The sequence below is a fragment of the Pelophylax lessonae genome (genome assembly GCF_965119305.1).
Source record: "Pelophylax lessonae genome assembly, chromosome: 1".
NCBI classification, from domain to species: domain Eukaryota; kingdom Metazoa; phylum Chordata; class Amphibia; order Anura; family Ranidae; genus Pelophylax; species Pelophylax lessonae.
In genome coordinates, this window is record NC_138768.1 from 447,995,401 (window position 1) to 448,011,810 (window position 16,410).

A 16,410-nucleotide genomic window follows, 5' to 3' on the forward strand; every position below is an offset into this window, starting at 1 on the left:
TTCCAGGTTACACAAAGCATCCATGATTCAGTTAAAGAGTCTCTGGCCTTTAAGGACCTGGCTGACAAAACAGGAAAACAGGCGGAGGCTGTGGCCCACAATATGGTCACCCTGGCTGGCTCGGCATTGAGGCGGGTGTTCACCATTGCACTGGTGTTGCAAACTCTGACAGAGTGGGCTAAGCTTTTGCGCTGTGACCTGGAGGGAGAACAGCTCCCACCAGCCTTTGCTCTGCTGGCGAACCAGATGGTCCAGGGGCTGTGGTTTATCTGTGCTGCATCTTTGGATGCGGCTCCTTGTTTCGGCCTAACATGCTGGTTTGCGGACCAGACTTAAAAAAAAAAAAAAAAAAAAAAAAAAAAAAGACTTAAAAAAGCTCTGGCTGTTGTTCTTTTCACAGAGATCGCCTGTTTGGAGCTAACTTGGATGACATCATTAAGGGTCTCGCAAGGGGGAAGAGTACCTTTCTTCCACAGGCTACTAAGGGCAAGGACCCTCGTCGCAGAAGTGGGCCCTCCCTTTTTCTCATACGTTTTTTCATCCCTCAGGATCGAAGCCTTTCGGGGCCACCTCTGATGGATCCAGGCAAACTTGGTCTGGCAAATCGAGAGTGGGCTTCTCCAGACCCGCAGACTCCTTCATCATGAAGGTGTGCCATCACCTGTACCTGGGGTGGGGGGGACGTCTCCGCTGGTTCCCGGACCCATGGACTTCACTGGTAAATGACAAGTGGGTCCACGAAGTCTGACAATCCTGTTGCAAGATCGAGTTTTGTGCTCGCCCTCCGGAAAAGGTTCTTTGCTTCCAACTTGCGACTGTCCCCAGTCCACTTACAGGTCCTCTTTGGGGCGGTGCAAGATCTTTTGCTTCAAGGGGTGATTGTCCCGGTTCCGATTGCCAAATGTTTTTCAGGGGTTTTTATTCAACCTGTTTACAGCTCCCAGGAAGGAGGGCAGGGTGCGTCCAATCCTGGACCTCTAGACGCTGAACTGCTTTGTGCAGGTGCAGACGTTCAGGATGGAGTCCATTCGCACAGTGGTGGCTCTTTTGCATCAGGGGGATTTTCTTGCCTCCATAGACATCAAAAACGCTTACCTTCACATTCCAATGTGTCGGTCACCAACGCTTCCCGCTTTGCAGTGGGAGAGGAATGTTATCAGTTTAGGTCGTTAGCATTTGGTCTAGCCTCTGCTCCTTGGGTCTTCACTACAGTGTTGGCCCCAGTACTGGCATTGTTTCACCATTGGGGGATCGCGGTACTGGTCTACTTGTACGATCTCCTTCTGCAGAGTCTTCTGCTGCGCTGGCGGAAAACCTGGAGATCACCATACGAACTCTCAAGGAGTTTGGCTGGATTCTTAATCTTCGCAAGTCAGCCTTGGTCCCTTCTATGAAACTAGGCTATCTGGGGCTGACTCTGGACTCGGCCTTAGCCAGAGTATTTCTTCCTCCGGACAAACTTCAGACGCTGCAGGTTACAGTTCGTCTCCTGCTGACCGAAAGATGGTCATCCTTCCGGACTTGTATACGGGTACTGGGCCTGATGGTGTCAACCTACGAGGCGGTCCAGTTTGCGCAGTTCCATGCAAGGTCCCTGCAATGGAATCTTCTTTTTCACATGGGTCGAGCATCCACAGTCTCTGGACAACCAAGTCCAGCCGGGGTACGAGAGTCACTGATTTGGTGGCTCTGTTTCCCAGCGCTATGGCAGGGCAAAATCCTTCCTACCCTTGTTTTGGACAGTGGTCACCATGGATACCAGCCTGTCCGGTTGGGGAGGCGTCCTCGGCAGAAGTTCTTCTTAGGGGTTCTGGACCCTGAAAGAATCTAGACTACTGCTCAATGTCCTGAGTTGCGCATGATCAGGCTGTGCCTGGAACATTGGAAGGATCATCTACAATGCTGTCCAGTACGCATTCAATCAGACAATGCCACAGCTGTTGGTTATGCCAATCTCCAAGGGGGCACAAGAAGTGTTCTGGCAGCTCTGGAGGTAGCTGGCATTCTCAGGTTGGCAGAACGTTTCATTTCAGCCCTACCTGCCGTTCACTTTCCTGGAGTGGAACATTGGCAGGTGGATTACCTCAATCGGCAGGTGTTAGACCAGGGGGAATGGTCTTTTTATCCGGAAGGGTTTCCTCAGTTGTGTCTCTGGTGGGGCATCCCTGAGGGTGATCTGTTGGTGTCTCAGCTCAACAGTAAGGTACATAGGTTCGTGGCTCGGTCACCGGATCTTCTGGCGGACGCCACAGATGTGCTGGTGGCGCCATGGGGAAAGCATCGTCTGATTTTACGCCTTCCCTTCTCTCAAGCTTCTACCAAGACTTCTACAGGCAGAAGGGATTCTGGACATTTTAGTGGCCCCGGTCTAGCCTCTGTCAGGCCTGGTACGCTGACCTTGTGCGGCTGGTTGCCGACATTTCCTTGGAGGCGTCTTCTCAGGGAGGATCTGTTATCCCAAAGGCCAATCTTCCAGCCTGCTTTACAGTCGCTGGCTTTGACAGCTTGGCTGTTGAAAGCCAGGTGCTGAAGGATAGGGGATTGTCTGAATCAGTGATTCCTACGCTGTTAAAAACTAGATAATCTACTTCTTGGAAGATCTACCATCGTACACGGAAGACGTACGTTGCGTGCTGTGAATCCCTTGGGGTTCCTCCTCACTCTTTTTTTTTTTTTTTTTTGGTGGCTCGGTTCTTGACCTTCCTTCAACGGGGGGGGGGGGGGGGTTTAGCAGAAATTGGCCTTGAGTACTATCAAGTGCCAGGTGTCGGCCTTGGCGGTTTTCTTCCAACGACCCTTGGCTACATCTCTGGTGTGTACCTCTCTTCAGGGTGTTCGGCACTTGGTCCCTCCGGTGTGGTCTCCTTTTCCCCCTTGGGACCTCACAGGCATAAGGTGGGGCTTCACTCCTGTCCCTCATTCCTTCCTAGGGTGGTCTCTGATTTTCATTTGAATATAGACATCGTGTTGCCTTACCTGTGTCCTAGGCCTAAACACCTGAAGGAAATCGCCTTGCGTGCCTTGGATGTGGTCCGGGCAATTGGGGTGTACCTGGCAGCTACGGAGTCTTTCAGGAAATCAGACTCTCAATTTGTGCTCACGGATGGCCTTGTAAACGTTTGTCCGCTTCCTCTATGACCATTTTTAGATTTTTTTTTTTTTTTTTTTTTATATCATGTACTGTAAGCCCTTGTGTGATGGGACATACACAGTGCCATATTTGTAGGTGACAGCAGGTAATTTAGCCAGTAGCTGTAATGTAGGGGTGAGAACATTAATTAGACATAAATGGGAAGAAAGTTCTGGGCAAGTGGGGATGATAATAAAGGGGGACCTTTCTTTCACCTCCCTTACACCTACCATAATCCATATGACGGCAACCTCTTTTTACCCTTTCTATTTAAGATATTTGTTAAATTTTTAAGTCCACATCTTAACTTCTATGCTTGTAGAGGATTCCTCCACTGAGTCACAAGATTCTCTTCAACACGTGTCTCTGGAATGAATTACAAGTAGTCCCTTTACAAACGGTCTCATGATACTGCAGAAATAAATACTTCTCCTTATTTGCTTGTTTCATTCAATGTTTGCCAGCCTGCTAACTTCATCACAGAAGTTAGACAAAGTGAGTATTTGACACAGGAGAAAATGTAGCTGGGATGTACGCATACATCTTACTAGCCGGTTGTCTTCTACTCATAGTAATTTGTGGGGTTTGCTTCCAGTTAAAAATATAAGTATGCATAATTTAATTTCGATTTGATGATTTTTTTTTTTTCTAATGTGTGTTATGCATATGTTCTGTTTTTATTTAGGCTGAACAGTGTCGAAAGTTGGCTACAGCTTTACAAAGTCAGAAACCTGAACATCTTCTTCCTGTGCTTATCCAAGCTGCCCAGTTGTGTCGGGAGAAGCAGCATACAAAAGCTATAGAGTTGCTGCAGGTAGAACTGATGTTTCCTCTACAGTATATTCTCCCAGATTCATATAAGTTGATGTGTTTATAACAACGGGGCTAATTTTGACCTCGTTAACATAGGCGTGCTACTTGAAAGGTTTTGTAGTCTCAAAAAAAAACGACCTCAATAAAAAAAAAATATATATATAAAATCCACGCCTGGATTGTTCTGTGACCGATCACAAAAGAACTCCAGCTTCATCAATACAATAAAAAGATGACATTTTTCTCAGAACCACCTCTCCTAGCAGATCAGCAATCCAAATCTAAAACCACTTATTGTGGAAAGATCCCTAAACAGTAGAGTAGTAAATGATACATTTATCTGAATGCGGTAGGATTGTGAAACCTGCATAAATATCCACAGCACTTACTGGCATGCTAATACCTAGATCACCTAGAGCAGAATAAAGGACACTTTTTCTTTAGCTGCAGATTCTCGAACTTGGCATGTCTGATACTGTGTGCAAAATGCCTTCAATAATTCACAAGTAACAACCCAACAGATGTTTCTGAAGAAACCCAATTCTGCAAAAGAGGCTACAGCATAAACCTTTTTAAGATTAATATACTAACTGAAACTTCCAGTCAACAGGAAAGAGAGGCTGAAAGGGAATGTAAATGCATAAATAAAAATCAAAACTCTAGACTGTGTTCTACTCTGTGTCAAAATAGGATAATTGCATTTTTCATTCTTGCAACTGTGTAGGTTTCAGAACCATTTTCGGGATTCTATAAAGCTTGAAGCGTGCACCTTTAGTAGTAACTTCATTTTAGCTATTGAAGGGTATCGCCTAATGTAAAAGTAAAGGCAAACTTATTTCATTTTGGAGTAAGTGAGTGTTCTAACCCTTGTCGTGTGGGTTTTTTTTTTTTTTTTTTTTTTTTTTTTTTATTTCACATTTCAAAAAGACATGGAGCTCGGTTATTTACTAAAACTAGAGCACACAGAATTTAGTGTCCCAATTGAAAGATTTCCCCTCTATTGCTTTTCTGGGTATGACCCAAAATGTAGTATTTTTTTTTCACTCACTTTCAGTCATAACAGTAAACGGAACAAATTGAGATGTGAATTGAGCTAATAGGGACACAGAGAGCAAAAAAACCCTGACCAGGGCTTCTAATTTTAACTCTTTAAAAAATAAAAAAAGTGTTGCCTTTTATTTATACCTTAAACTACAAATTTTCTGTATTAATAAATGGCCACGGGAGGGACAGTACTCTACAACTGTTATAAAAACACGAAAAAAGGTATTGTACAATTAATTTCAAATGTGCCAGCTCCAAGGTTATTTTACTACTTTGCTTCTCTGGAAACAGCATGTACTGTATGTAATCCGTGTCAGGACTCACTTGGAAATGCTTATTCTGGGTAAGTTAAATATAGTTGTGAAATAAGGTTTAGGGTGACAGTCATGGAGTTTGAAAATTGGATTAGCGTTAAAGCTCAGGCAAACAGCTAAATACATATATTAATACTCTCTACTTTCCTAATGATATTTTTCAATCTAAATTCTAAAATTTGCACATCTTGGGCTAGTGACCTGACTTCCTCTGCACTTAAAGCGGAGTTCCAGCCATTTACTCACCTGTCCAACGGTCCAGCGATGCGGCCGCCGGAAGCCTCGATCCTCTCCCTCGGCGCCGGCATCACTGCTGTGGGTACCCGGCTGTTACAGTTTGCGGCTTCACAGCCGGGTACCCACTGCGCATGCGCGAGTCGCGCTGCGCGCCGTGATTGGCCGGCAATCTTCTGGGACCTCTGACGTGTCCCAGAAGATTGCAGGGAGGGGGAGAGGAGAACTTCCGCTCAGGGCGTCACGGCGCTCCGAGCGGAAGTGGGAGCGGGCACCTGTCAAAATTAGGTACCTGCTCCCCCCCCCCCCCCCCCCCAAAAAATGACATGCCAAATGTGTGGCATGTTGGGGGGTCAGGACTCCCTAAAGCGGAAGTTCCACTTTTGGGTGGAACTCAGCTTTAAGCATTAAAGCTAAGTTGCCTCCCTACTTCCAACCTGTGATTTGACAGTAAATGTGCAGTGGCAGTTTACCACCTGCTCAAACTACTCTCTAGGTCAGCCTATTCCATGCCGTGTGCATGCAGCATACCTGATTACCAGATACTAGTAGTAATTCTGTACAGTGTCTAACAAGAGAAAAGGAGGCTGATATTAGGTCAGTAAGCTTTTGGAATATTTAATGTTTTTTTTTTTTTATTATTATAAATACAGGACTTCGCCGACCAGCATCCTAAGGAAGCAACGCAAATCAAACTTACAATGGCACAGCTGAAACTTGCACAAGGTTTGTGTTTATTTAATAAAGTTTTGGAGTATGTTACTCTTTTCTTCCATTTTAACTTGTAGTGTTTCTTGTGCAGGGAATGTAACCAAGGCATGCATAATCATGAAAAGTATCAAAGAACTGGAACATAAGCCTGGCATGGTAGGTTTAAATAAGGCTATGTCTCAACATTCTAATTCACATTCTCTTTTCATTATGACACATTTTGTCTGTGCCTTGTTCTATGTTCAGAAACACACTTTTAGGCTTGTATGACTTGAAAGTCGCGTGACTTTGACACGACTTGAAGCCATGCCTATGTAATCTTGAGGTCTATGGACCTCAGGTCACATCAAAGTCGGACCAGTAGTGCAGGGACTACTTTGATGTTGCTGCGACTTGAAGTCAAACAGATATGAATGGTACTTATTGGAAATCATGGGGTATGACTTGTCATGCAATTTTGTAGTCGCAGCACAAGTCTCACAAGTGTGATAGGGAACTTGTTAGCACCCCCCACTTGCCCTGCCATAAAATTTATTTCAGGTTCTGCCGGATGACCTCATTTCTTGGCAGTCTGTGCCCTGTTTTTTTTTTTTTTTCCCCACTTATGGTCACTAGGACTCTCCCTGCTTACTACATGGGGAGATCAGCTCCACTACCTAGAGACTTTTTTTTACTCCTTACTACCAAAACACATCTCATTGGTTACAACTTTTAGATCCTGCTTGGAGTTCTGGTTTATTCTTTTTCCTCCCAGTTTAGGAGTTGTGGTTTACCAAGTTGCCCGTGTGGGTGTTTTTTTTTTTTTTGTTTTGTTTTGTTTTTTTTATGTGCTAAAAAGCCATTCTTCTGCCTTCTCAAAAACCTTGTCTTTTCTAGCAGTCAACTTCCATTTTCTGACTTAGTATGGGTGAAGGACGCATTACCCCTCTTCTCTGTGCTTCGTTTGTTTTTTTATTTTTGCTCTCCATGTGCAGTCTGTGGGTGCCTCATCACTTGTGTATCTCTCTTACATCAAAAGTCCTCTGTTTTACAACTGCTGCACAGCATTTGCCCAGAGAACTTCCAACATCTGTAATTCACTGATGTCCACCAAATTCCAACCCCCTAGGTGGGTAGCCCCTCTTTCCCTGGGGCATACTGATCGCTTATATACTCTGCAATCTTCAATGTTTAGGAATTCCATCAAAAAAACTATTCTTGTCTGGGAATTTCTGTTTGGATTTGCCAAATACCTAGTCCTCAGTACCCTGCAGTTTTTGGTTCGACCTTGTATGTCCTCCTCTTCCTTGCACCTCAGCTCTCATGCTCTTTGGCATTAAGTTGTTTTTCTAATTGCTTTTGCCCTCTACTTTGCTTACTCCCTTTAAAAGGTCCCTTGAAAGAACCAAGGCTTTTTCTCTCCTTTGCCCCTGGCAGCCTTGCGTCTGCCTTGGCTCCCCCTATTTTCCTCTTGGGAACCCCTTTTATTTTTTTTTTTTCTTCTTCTATATGGGGAACAAGTATCTGGAAAACCAGTCCTCCTTACTTCCCTGCTGCCCTTCATGTGAGAATTTTATTCTCTTTCCCATGGTCTGTCACATTTTTTATTTTCTTTCCCTTATGCGTTGGTCCAGGAGTGTTATCCATATCTTCCTCTGGGAACTGACCCCTCTTCTGTTTTTCGTGGATTGGTAGGACCTGTCACTCAATACCCAGTGTGGGTGGCCATCATCCCGATAAATAGATAAAGGAAGAGTACCCCCATAGGTGTGGGATTTTGTATGCCACTCACACACTGAACAAGAATACAATTAGTATGCGTATAAAATCAAATTTATTAAATAACAGAACAAGAAAAAATTAATTACACAGACATGTATGTCCAGAATAAACTGGACACGACAGATTTAAAAAACTTGCAAGTATTGACAGACCAGTATCCGTACAGAAGACCCTTAGGCAACATTGGTAGGAAGAACCGGAACAGACCCTACGCGTTTCGGGTTTAGAAACCCTTCATCAGGGGTCACCCAAAGTTCAATACACAATATTTACCCAAGACAGTTTTCTTAGTAGGGGCAACTGGACTGTCAGTTAAAATCGGTTTCAACCGAGAGAAGGATGTCTGGTGTCGGGGAGAACCTTATTCATTGGAAAAGAAGAAAGTAGGGAAATGTGGGCGGAAGCCGACAGAAACGTGGGCACCACAATGACTCATCACTGGTCCAAATTTTCCATGAGTGATAAAAGTCACTCAAATGATTCAGAGATCACTCATAAGAGTACGCTTTGTTCGTGGCAAGAAGTAGATAAGGTATATGAGTAGGACATTTGTCAGACATGGATATTATCCTTCGTCCTGTTCACCTCGGCGTGGACATTCTCGGAGGATGTTTCTGTCGGCTTCCGCCCACATTGCCCTACTTTCTTCTTTTCCAATGAATAAGGTTCTCCCCGACACCAGACATCCTTCTCTCGGTTGACAACGATTTTAACTGACAGTCCAGTTGCCCCTACTAAGAAAACTGTCTTGGGTAAATATTGTGTATTGAACTTTGGGTGACCCCTGATGAAGGGTTTCTAAACCCGAAACGCGTAGGGTCTGTTCCGGTTCTTCCTACCAATGTTGCCCAAGGGTCTTCTGTACGGATACTGGTCTGTCAATACTTGCAAGTTTTTTAAATCTGTCGTGTCCAGTTTATTCTGGACATACATGTCTGTGTAATTTTTTTCTTGTTCTGTTATTTAATAAATTTGATTTTATACGCATACTAATTGTATTCTTCAGTGTGTGAGTGGCATACAAAATCCCACACCTATGGGGGTACTCTTTCTTTATCTTCTGTTTTTCCACAGGGCGACACTTTTGTTTAATGTTAAAGTAGTATACACCTTTTTGGCTTGAAGTACACTTTAAGGCTAGTAACAGACACAAGAAGGAAGTCAGAACATCAACCATAACTATTATTAAACATAATAATACATGATCACTGTAGCTGAGCTTTATTTCAGAAAATCCATGAAAAATGTCTAGCAAGACAATTTATGGTGATTTTAGGAGACCTGTGAGGCATTAGTCCTACCTTTTAGGTCAGACACTTAAGAAAAAGCTGGTCTATCACTTTAGGATGTGTCTGTAGTTGGTAGATACTGTAAACCCCTAGTGCCCAACCTGTGACCCGAGAGCCGCTTGCGGACCTTTGGTATATGATGAGCAGCCCTTGGAACTCAGCAGTCTGCAGAGCTTTGATTGGGGGTAAAAGCACTGATCTCTACCAGCCTCATGTAACATGCGCCCGGTTTCGTATTGTCTTCTACAGCATGTCTCCAGGCCAAAAATGTAGTATTTCCACACTGTGACCATTATTTGTTTTTGTTTTTTTTTAATTTTTCTCTTATTGCATGCGTTACCAGACATATGTTTAAGGAACTTCTCTGAAGAAGAAAAATTAATCTAGATCTCATAATCCAATGTAAAATTCGTTTTTTTTTTTTTTTTTCCTTCATCTTAAAGATTTAGGGCTCTTTCACACAGGCGGACCGTTCAGATCCGCCTGTACATTTTTTTTGTTTTTTTTTTTTTAGTGGATCCGAACGGTCCCCCCATGCATCCCTATGGGGCATCGGATGTCAGCTGAGACATGTCCGCTGACATCTGATCCGTCAAATCTGGACGGATGGAAACCCTATTTTCCATCCGTCCAGCGGATCGGATGAGAATGGACCGACGGTCTGTTCCCATCCGATTCCCCCATAGAGATGTATGGGGAACTGACAGCTGTATCTCCGCACACAGTGCGGAGAACAGCTGTCATTCTCCTGCTCAGCGGGGGATCGGCGGATTGATCCCCCCACTGAGATAAACGGAGTCCGTCCGACGGATGGATAGTGTGAAAGGGGCCTTAGTTGTTGTTTTTTTTTTTTTTTTTTTTTTTCTTGCCCCAAGTACTGAAAAATGTGAAAATTGTTGTTTTGTACCCACATCCAGGTGTCTGCACTTGTTACTATGCACAGTCATGATGAAGATATTGACAGTGCCATAGAGGTCTTCAACCAAGCTATTAGCTGGTATCAGGAAAATCAAGTAAGAGCTTTGTTCATTTTTATGTGAGAAGCAGAATAAAAAAAATATTTGTGCAGAATAAATGGTCACTTATAATGTATGTATTAAACACCTAAAAGAATGTTGGCGAAAGGCTGAACAAATCCTTCTTCAGTACATTTCCCTCTTCAGTACATAAAGTGCCCACACACCAGAAGATCTTTTTCTGCTTTGACCTGGGTTTTAAGTAGACTGGAATTAAACAGGCTTGACTTCAATGGTCAAACTTGAAAGAACCAGACATTGGGCTTCTAATATAGATGGCAATTTTCAGAAACCAGATGTAGGATACAAAACAGGTAAATGTGATATTAGAATTTGTGGTCTAAAAACTTGAGTTTACTGTGTAGGTAATGCCTAATCCTCCACCAGTGATCCCAGACACAAGTGTAGGATGTTATTTGAGGGGTCTGTTTGAAAAGTGTGGTGCTCTGCATTCTCCAACTACCCTGTGCAAGCTAGATCATTTTGGAATGCAATAAGCCAAAATAATTCCCGAACAGTGTATAAAATTGGTACACATTTATGCCAAAAGATCTTCTGTTGATGAAAAAGTTCTCTCTAAAGAATATCTTAAGATTTGGGAATTTTTCTTTCTTTGGGGTTATTGGGCAGAAAGTCAATATTTGGAAAACATCACCTCCTACTCTACCACATTATTTTAAAATTGTATTTTATTTTTTTTTTATTTTTTATTTAACCACTTGCCGACCGCCGCACGACTATCTACGTCGGCGGTCAGCCCCTCACAGGCAAACTAACGTAGGGCTACGTTGCTTGCTTGTGAGGGTCTAGGGAGCGAGCGCGCCCCCGCGTGGTCACGGACCCCCCCCGCGCGTGTAACCAGCGGACCCGATGTCCGCCGGTCACTCGGCGATCGGCGGGGGAGAGGGGGAATGTCAGGCAGCTTGTGTAAACAAGCTGCCTGTCATTCTTCTCGCTGCAAAGACACAGATCACATGGATCTACTATGTAGATCCGTTGATCATTGTCCTTACAGCTGAAGCCACAGCCAATCACAGTAGAAAGCACGCCCCTAGGGACACACACAGCCCCTCCCTCCCAAATAAAGTTAACCCCTTCACTACCAGTGTATTTTTACAGTAACAGTGCATATATATAGCACTGATTACTGTAGAAATGTCACTGGTAACCCCAAAAGTGTCAAAAATGTCAGTCAAGGGTCCGATCTGTCCGCCGCAATGTCGCAGTACCGCAAAAAAAATCGCAGATCGCCGCCATTACGCGTTAAAAAAAAAAAACAACAAAAATTACAAAAATCTTTCCCTTTGTTAGTAAACGCGATAACTTTTGCACAAACCAATCAAAATACGCTTTTTGCGATTTTTTTTTTTTTTTTTTACCAAACATAGGTAGCATAAAACAAATTGGCCGAAAATGTTAAAAAATTGATTTTTACATTTTTTTTGGGGGGGAATTTCATATAAAAAAATGTGAAAAATATTGTTATTTTTGCAAAATTGATGCTCTTTTTTTGTTTATAGCGCGTGATCAAATACCACCAAAAGAAAGCTCTGTTTGTGGGAAAAAAAAGGACGCCAAATTCGTTTAGGTACAGCGTCGCACGACCGCGCAATTGTCCGTTAAAGTCACGCGTTGCCGAATTGCAAAATACCCCCTGGTCAGAATGGGGGTAAAATCTTCCGGGGCTTAAGTGGTTAAAGGATATGCAACAGATCAAGAGTACATGGCTCTATACATGAAACCACCATTTTTCATAACATGTAAAAATAGTTTCCAGGAATGTCCACTATAAAGAATAGCATTAATTATAGCTGAACATTGGAAAGATATTCATTAAAAGTTAACAGTAAGGTCTCTGAAAAAATAAGATATGTCTCTAAGTTGGAAGTCATTCCTAAAAGGTCTCATAGTACGTATGGAAAGTATGACATTCAGATATAATTGTGTGTGCTTGATTCCGTACATATCCAGTAATGTTTAAAAAAATTTTTGTAGCTAGAAAATATAAATGAGAGAGAGAAAGTAGTAAAGCGAAGAAGAGGGGGGAGTGGGGGGGGGGGTGCAGGGAAGGGAGGTCACCACTTGGAGAGCTTTTTGGAAAGTAGGTTCAGCCTGTGACCTATTCAAAAGGCAGGTATCAAACCACTATGTGGAACGAACGAAGTTCACGTCCGAGAAGCAAAAAAGAGTCCAGTAAGATCACCTGGTCTTATGTTCCTCAGTTTTGTCCCGAATTTCATTCACCCTAGTGAGCCATTGTGTAACTGTTGGGGCAGACTGTTGCTTCCACATAGCCGGGATGCAAACGTGCTGCATTTAACAAGAGTTTAAATAAGGATTTGTGGTATAGTTTCTTGGATAGTGGTGTGAGATTAAGCAGTATTGCAGTTGCGTTATTTTGTAAGGAAATATCCGTGAATTTGTGGATAAGTTGGAGCACATGTTGCCAGAAAATGCTGAGCACAGGGCAATGCCAGAAAATTTTTAGGAGGGTGCCTTCAGAGAAGTTGCATCTCCAGCATCTATCACTTTGTTGAGGAAACAACTTGGCCAAGACCGATGGCGTTCTGTACCATCTAGTCATTATTTTGTAAGTGGTCTCCTGGTATCTGCTACTCCAGGAAAGATTTTTGTGCAAAATGGATTATACGTTCCTTTTTGAGGGTCAGAAAAAGATACTCCAAGCTCCTTTTCCCACTTTGCAAGGAAGTGGGGGGTTGAACTGAGCATTAACCTCGCTGGCGGTATGATTCTTTCGGATTTTAGGTGCTGAAAGCGGTACCATTATTTTGCACGTAATTCTTGAAAATGAGCAGCCCAAACCAACTATTTACATATGATTTTTTTTTTTTACTGTGCGTTCTTCTTTATAACATCTCGTGTATGATAAAGTTTGAAACACAAAATCATAAATTCTAATATAATAAAAAACTATAAATAAGTTAAAGTGTGTGTGTATATATGTGTGTTTGTGTGTATGTGTGTGTGTGTATATATATATATATATATATATATATATATATATATATAATTACAGTAAAACTGCAGGAAAGGGCACTGGGGGGCAATCTAATGTGAATTTCTTATTTTGCATTGTATCAGTGTGTTTGGTGTGTTTTTACATTTGAATTTGCCGCCGGTTCCATCCCCTGTGAATGTCACGTCGCAGGAGATGGAAGCCGGGGCACACAGAGCATCGGGAGGAAGATCCACCGCCGGGATACATCGCTGGATCCCGGTGACAAGGTAAGTAACCCCTCTACCAGGATCCAGCGATCTTCCTAGCAGTACCCGGAGTGTGGCTCGGGGGTTACCACTTTTGGCACTGAAATTTAACCCCACACACTCTGGAATACCGCTAGGAAGGTTAAGTTCCAAGAGGTATTTGTATGAGGTAGTAAGAGATCCTCGAATCGGGCCCTCCCCAAACATGATTCTTCAAAATATGTAATTTTCTAGGGAAAAGTGTGTGTTTTAGGTAAAGCTTGTAAGAAGAGCGACAGTTGAAGGGATCCCAAGTGAGTTAGAAAAGAGAAGGACGTGCTGGGGAACAAAGTGTGCATCGCACGCCATCCTTTGGCTCTTAGGAGTTGAGAAGTGCGCGTTAAGCCTCGTGAGGATAAAGAACCGAAATTGGGATTTGCCAGTCCAGATAAAAATCCTGGATGTCATATTATTGGCATCATAGGGGAAAGGAAGCTCTCCAAGGAGGCTAGTCTGAAAAATCTGTTTATTTCGGCCAGGGTAGGACCTATTATTGGGTGACTTGTAATAAGAGAAACATAATGTTGACCTGCCCAAGGCAATCCTGCGACAGGCGCATTAATTGCTTCTGTTTCAATTGAACCCATAATTTGAGATTCTGGTTTCTACACCAGTCCATGACTCTAGTCATTTGGACTGCTGTATAGTATAGTGTAGGGTCTGGGATGCTTATACAACTGTTTAATTTAGGCCAAAGTAACAGATTCCTTCTAAGACAAGGATGTGCACTGTGCCATACAAACAAGAAAGAACGTGGAGCGCACAAAACAAAAGACTCAAGGTAGCTTATTGGTAAGGCCTGCAACAAGTATAACAATCTGGGCATGGCATTAATTTACTGTACTTTGCATCGACCAAACCAAAAGGCAAGAGAATCCCATTTCCTTAGATCACCAGATAGGGCCTTAAGGAAAGGTTGGAAGTTCAGGGCTAAAAATCTCATTTAGCTTCACCGGAATTTTTGTCCCCAAATACTGTATGTGTCGTGTTGCCCACTTAAAAGGAAAGTGTGGGTAAAGGTTATTAATGACAGTGGTCGGGATGGATACGGTCAGGGCCTTGGACTTCTGAAGGCTTATCTTAAAATTAGATAGCGAACCATATTGTTCCAGTTCAGATAATAGGGAAGGTAAAGAAGTAAGAGGTTTAGTAACATAGAACAAAAGATCATTAGCATAGGCTGCTACTTTGTGATGTTATTCTTTTGAAGGTACTCCCTGTATGGAACCATTGTTTATGTGTTTAAGGAATAGTTCCAGCGTAAGAACAAAGAGTAGTGGTGACAGTGGGCAGCACTGTCTAGTGCCATTGGCTATCGAAAATAGTTTTGAAACAAAGCCGTTTATGCAAACCGTAGCGGAAGAAGTAGAATATAAAGCAGCTATCCAAGACGCATTATCAAAGTTTTCCGGGAGATGTCAGGCAAAAGGTAAATTGCAGCTCCATCAAATTCTAGACTGCCTACTCGCCAGGCCTGTTGCAAAATCTCTTCCTTTAGAGCAGGGGTCTTCAAACTATGGCCCTCCAGTTGTTCAGGAACTACAATTCACATCATGCCTAGTCATGTCTGTGAATGTCAGAGTTTTACAATGCCTCATGGAATGTGTAGTTCCGCAACAGCTGGAGGGCCGCAGTTTGAGGATCCCTGCTTTAGAGTGTTTGAGTGCATTCGACATTTTAAGTCTCTGGGTCTGTCAGGTATTGGGGGTTGGGGACCAAGGGTCCTATGCACTCTATCAATATCAATTTCCGGATCTGATGGACGGTCTAAGTATCTATTGAGATATTGTTTCTGGGATCCCTTGAAGTCTGATGTTTTTGCCTCTGACTACGATTTGACTGGCTGACTGTCTGGTTTGTGAAGACAGAGCTTGATTCATCCTGGTAGTTGTGGTAGGTTGAGTGTCCCTCATGGAGGTGAAAACTGCTGGGAAGCCAGAGAGATCCGGGCTGTGTGTGCACCTTTCCCTGTCATATGTTGGGGACAGGGATCTGGGCAGGCAGGGGGATAGGTCACTCGGTGGTGTGAATGGGAGCATGTGATGGTTGTCTCCCTGCGGACTCCCTTGCTCCGCTGTAACAGTGAGTAGTTGCTGGGCGGGAGGTGCGTGGGCGCCATCTTAGCAGGGTCTGGCATGGAGGCCGCTAGCTGTATCGGCTTAAACATTCCATGAGGTCCAAAGCCATCTGGGGAGATTCTCTGCGGATCAGGTGAGTGGTAGGACCGAGACAGACAGGAAAAATGCTGAGTAGTTGCTGTGTGTAAGGCTGTAAAGGAGCTGCGGACCGGGAGCTCTGCCAAAGCACGTCTTCACGCAGCCATGCTGAGACCACGCCCCGTTTTTAAACTTTTTATATTGTGATTTTTTTTTTTTTTAAGCATTAACTATATTAATAAATTAACTTCTAAATGTAAAGTCCTATTTACAAACAGGACCTAAAAGCTAACCTCCATTATGCTTTTTGGCCAGAAAACTCTCCTATATGCATCTCTCCAAAACTGGGTTCACTTTGTCAGCTTGACAGTCCTGATGTCAGGGCTAACTTAGCTGTAATAACACTATACAATGAGAGCAGGTCAGTGAAGTCATACCTTTTTTTGTAACCGAGTTTAGCTAATGAAACAGACAGAATAGGGTTTATTGGCTTAGTGGAGTAATAGCAGCAACCTTGTATTGGCTGCTTATAAACTAGCTTTAAGGCTACATTCACACCTGAGCGTAGCGTTTTCGCGCGTTTTTACCGCAATTTTTACCGCGATTTTTGTGCAGGTGTTTTTAGATTGAATAGAGACCAATGGAAAACGCCTGTAATCTGCCCACAAAGAAGCTCAT

At 43.3% G+C, this 16,410-nt stretch overlaps 1 protein-coding gene across 1 annotated transcript in view; it reads left to right on the forward strand.

Moving 5' to 3' along the window:
- SRP72 (signal recognition particle 72) overlaps positions 1 to 16,410 on the forward strand; it is a 62,903-nt gene that overhangs the window by 24,623 nt on the left and 21,870 nt on the right. The window contains exons 10-13 of the mRNA XM_082243107.1: positions 3,816 to 3,944; positions 6,189 to 6,261; positions 6,338 to 6,402; positions 10,214 to 10,309. Of these exons, the coding sequence (XP_082099233.1) occupies positions 3,816 to 3,944; positions 6,189 to 6,261; positions 6,338 to 6,402; positions 10,214 to 10,309 (363 nt within the window). The remainder of the gene's footprint in view (positions 1 to 3,815; positions 3,945 to 6,188; positions 6,262 to 6,337; positions 6,403 to 10,213; positions 10,310 to 16,410) is intronic.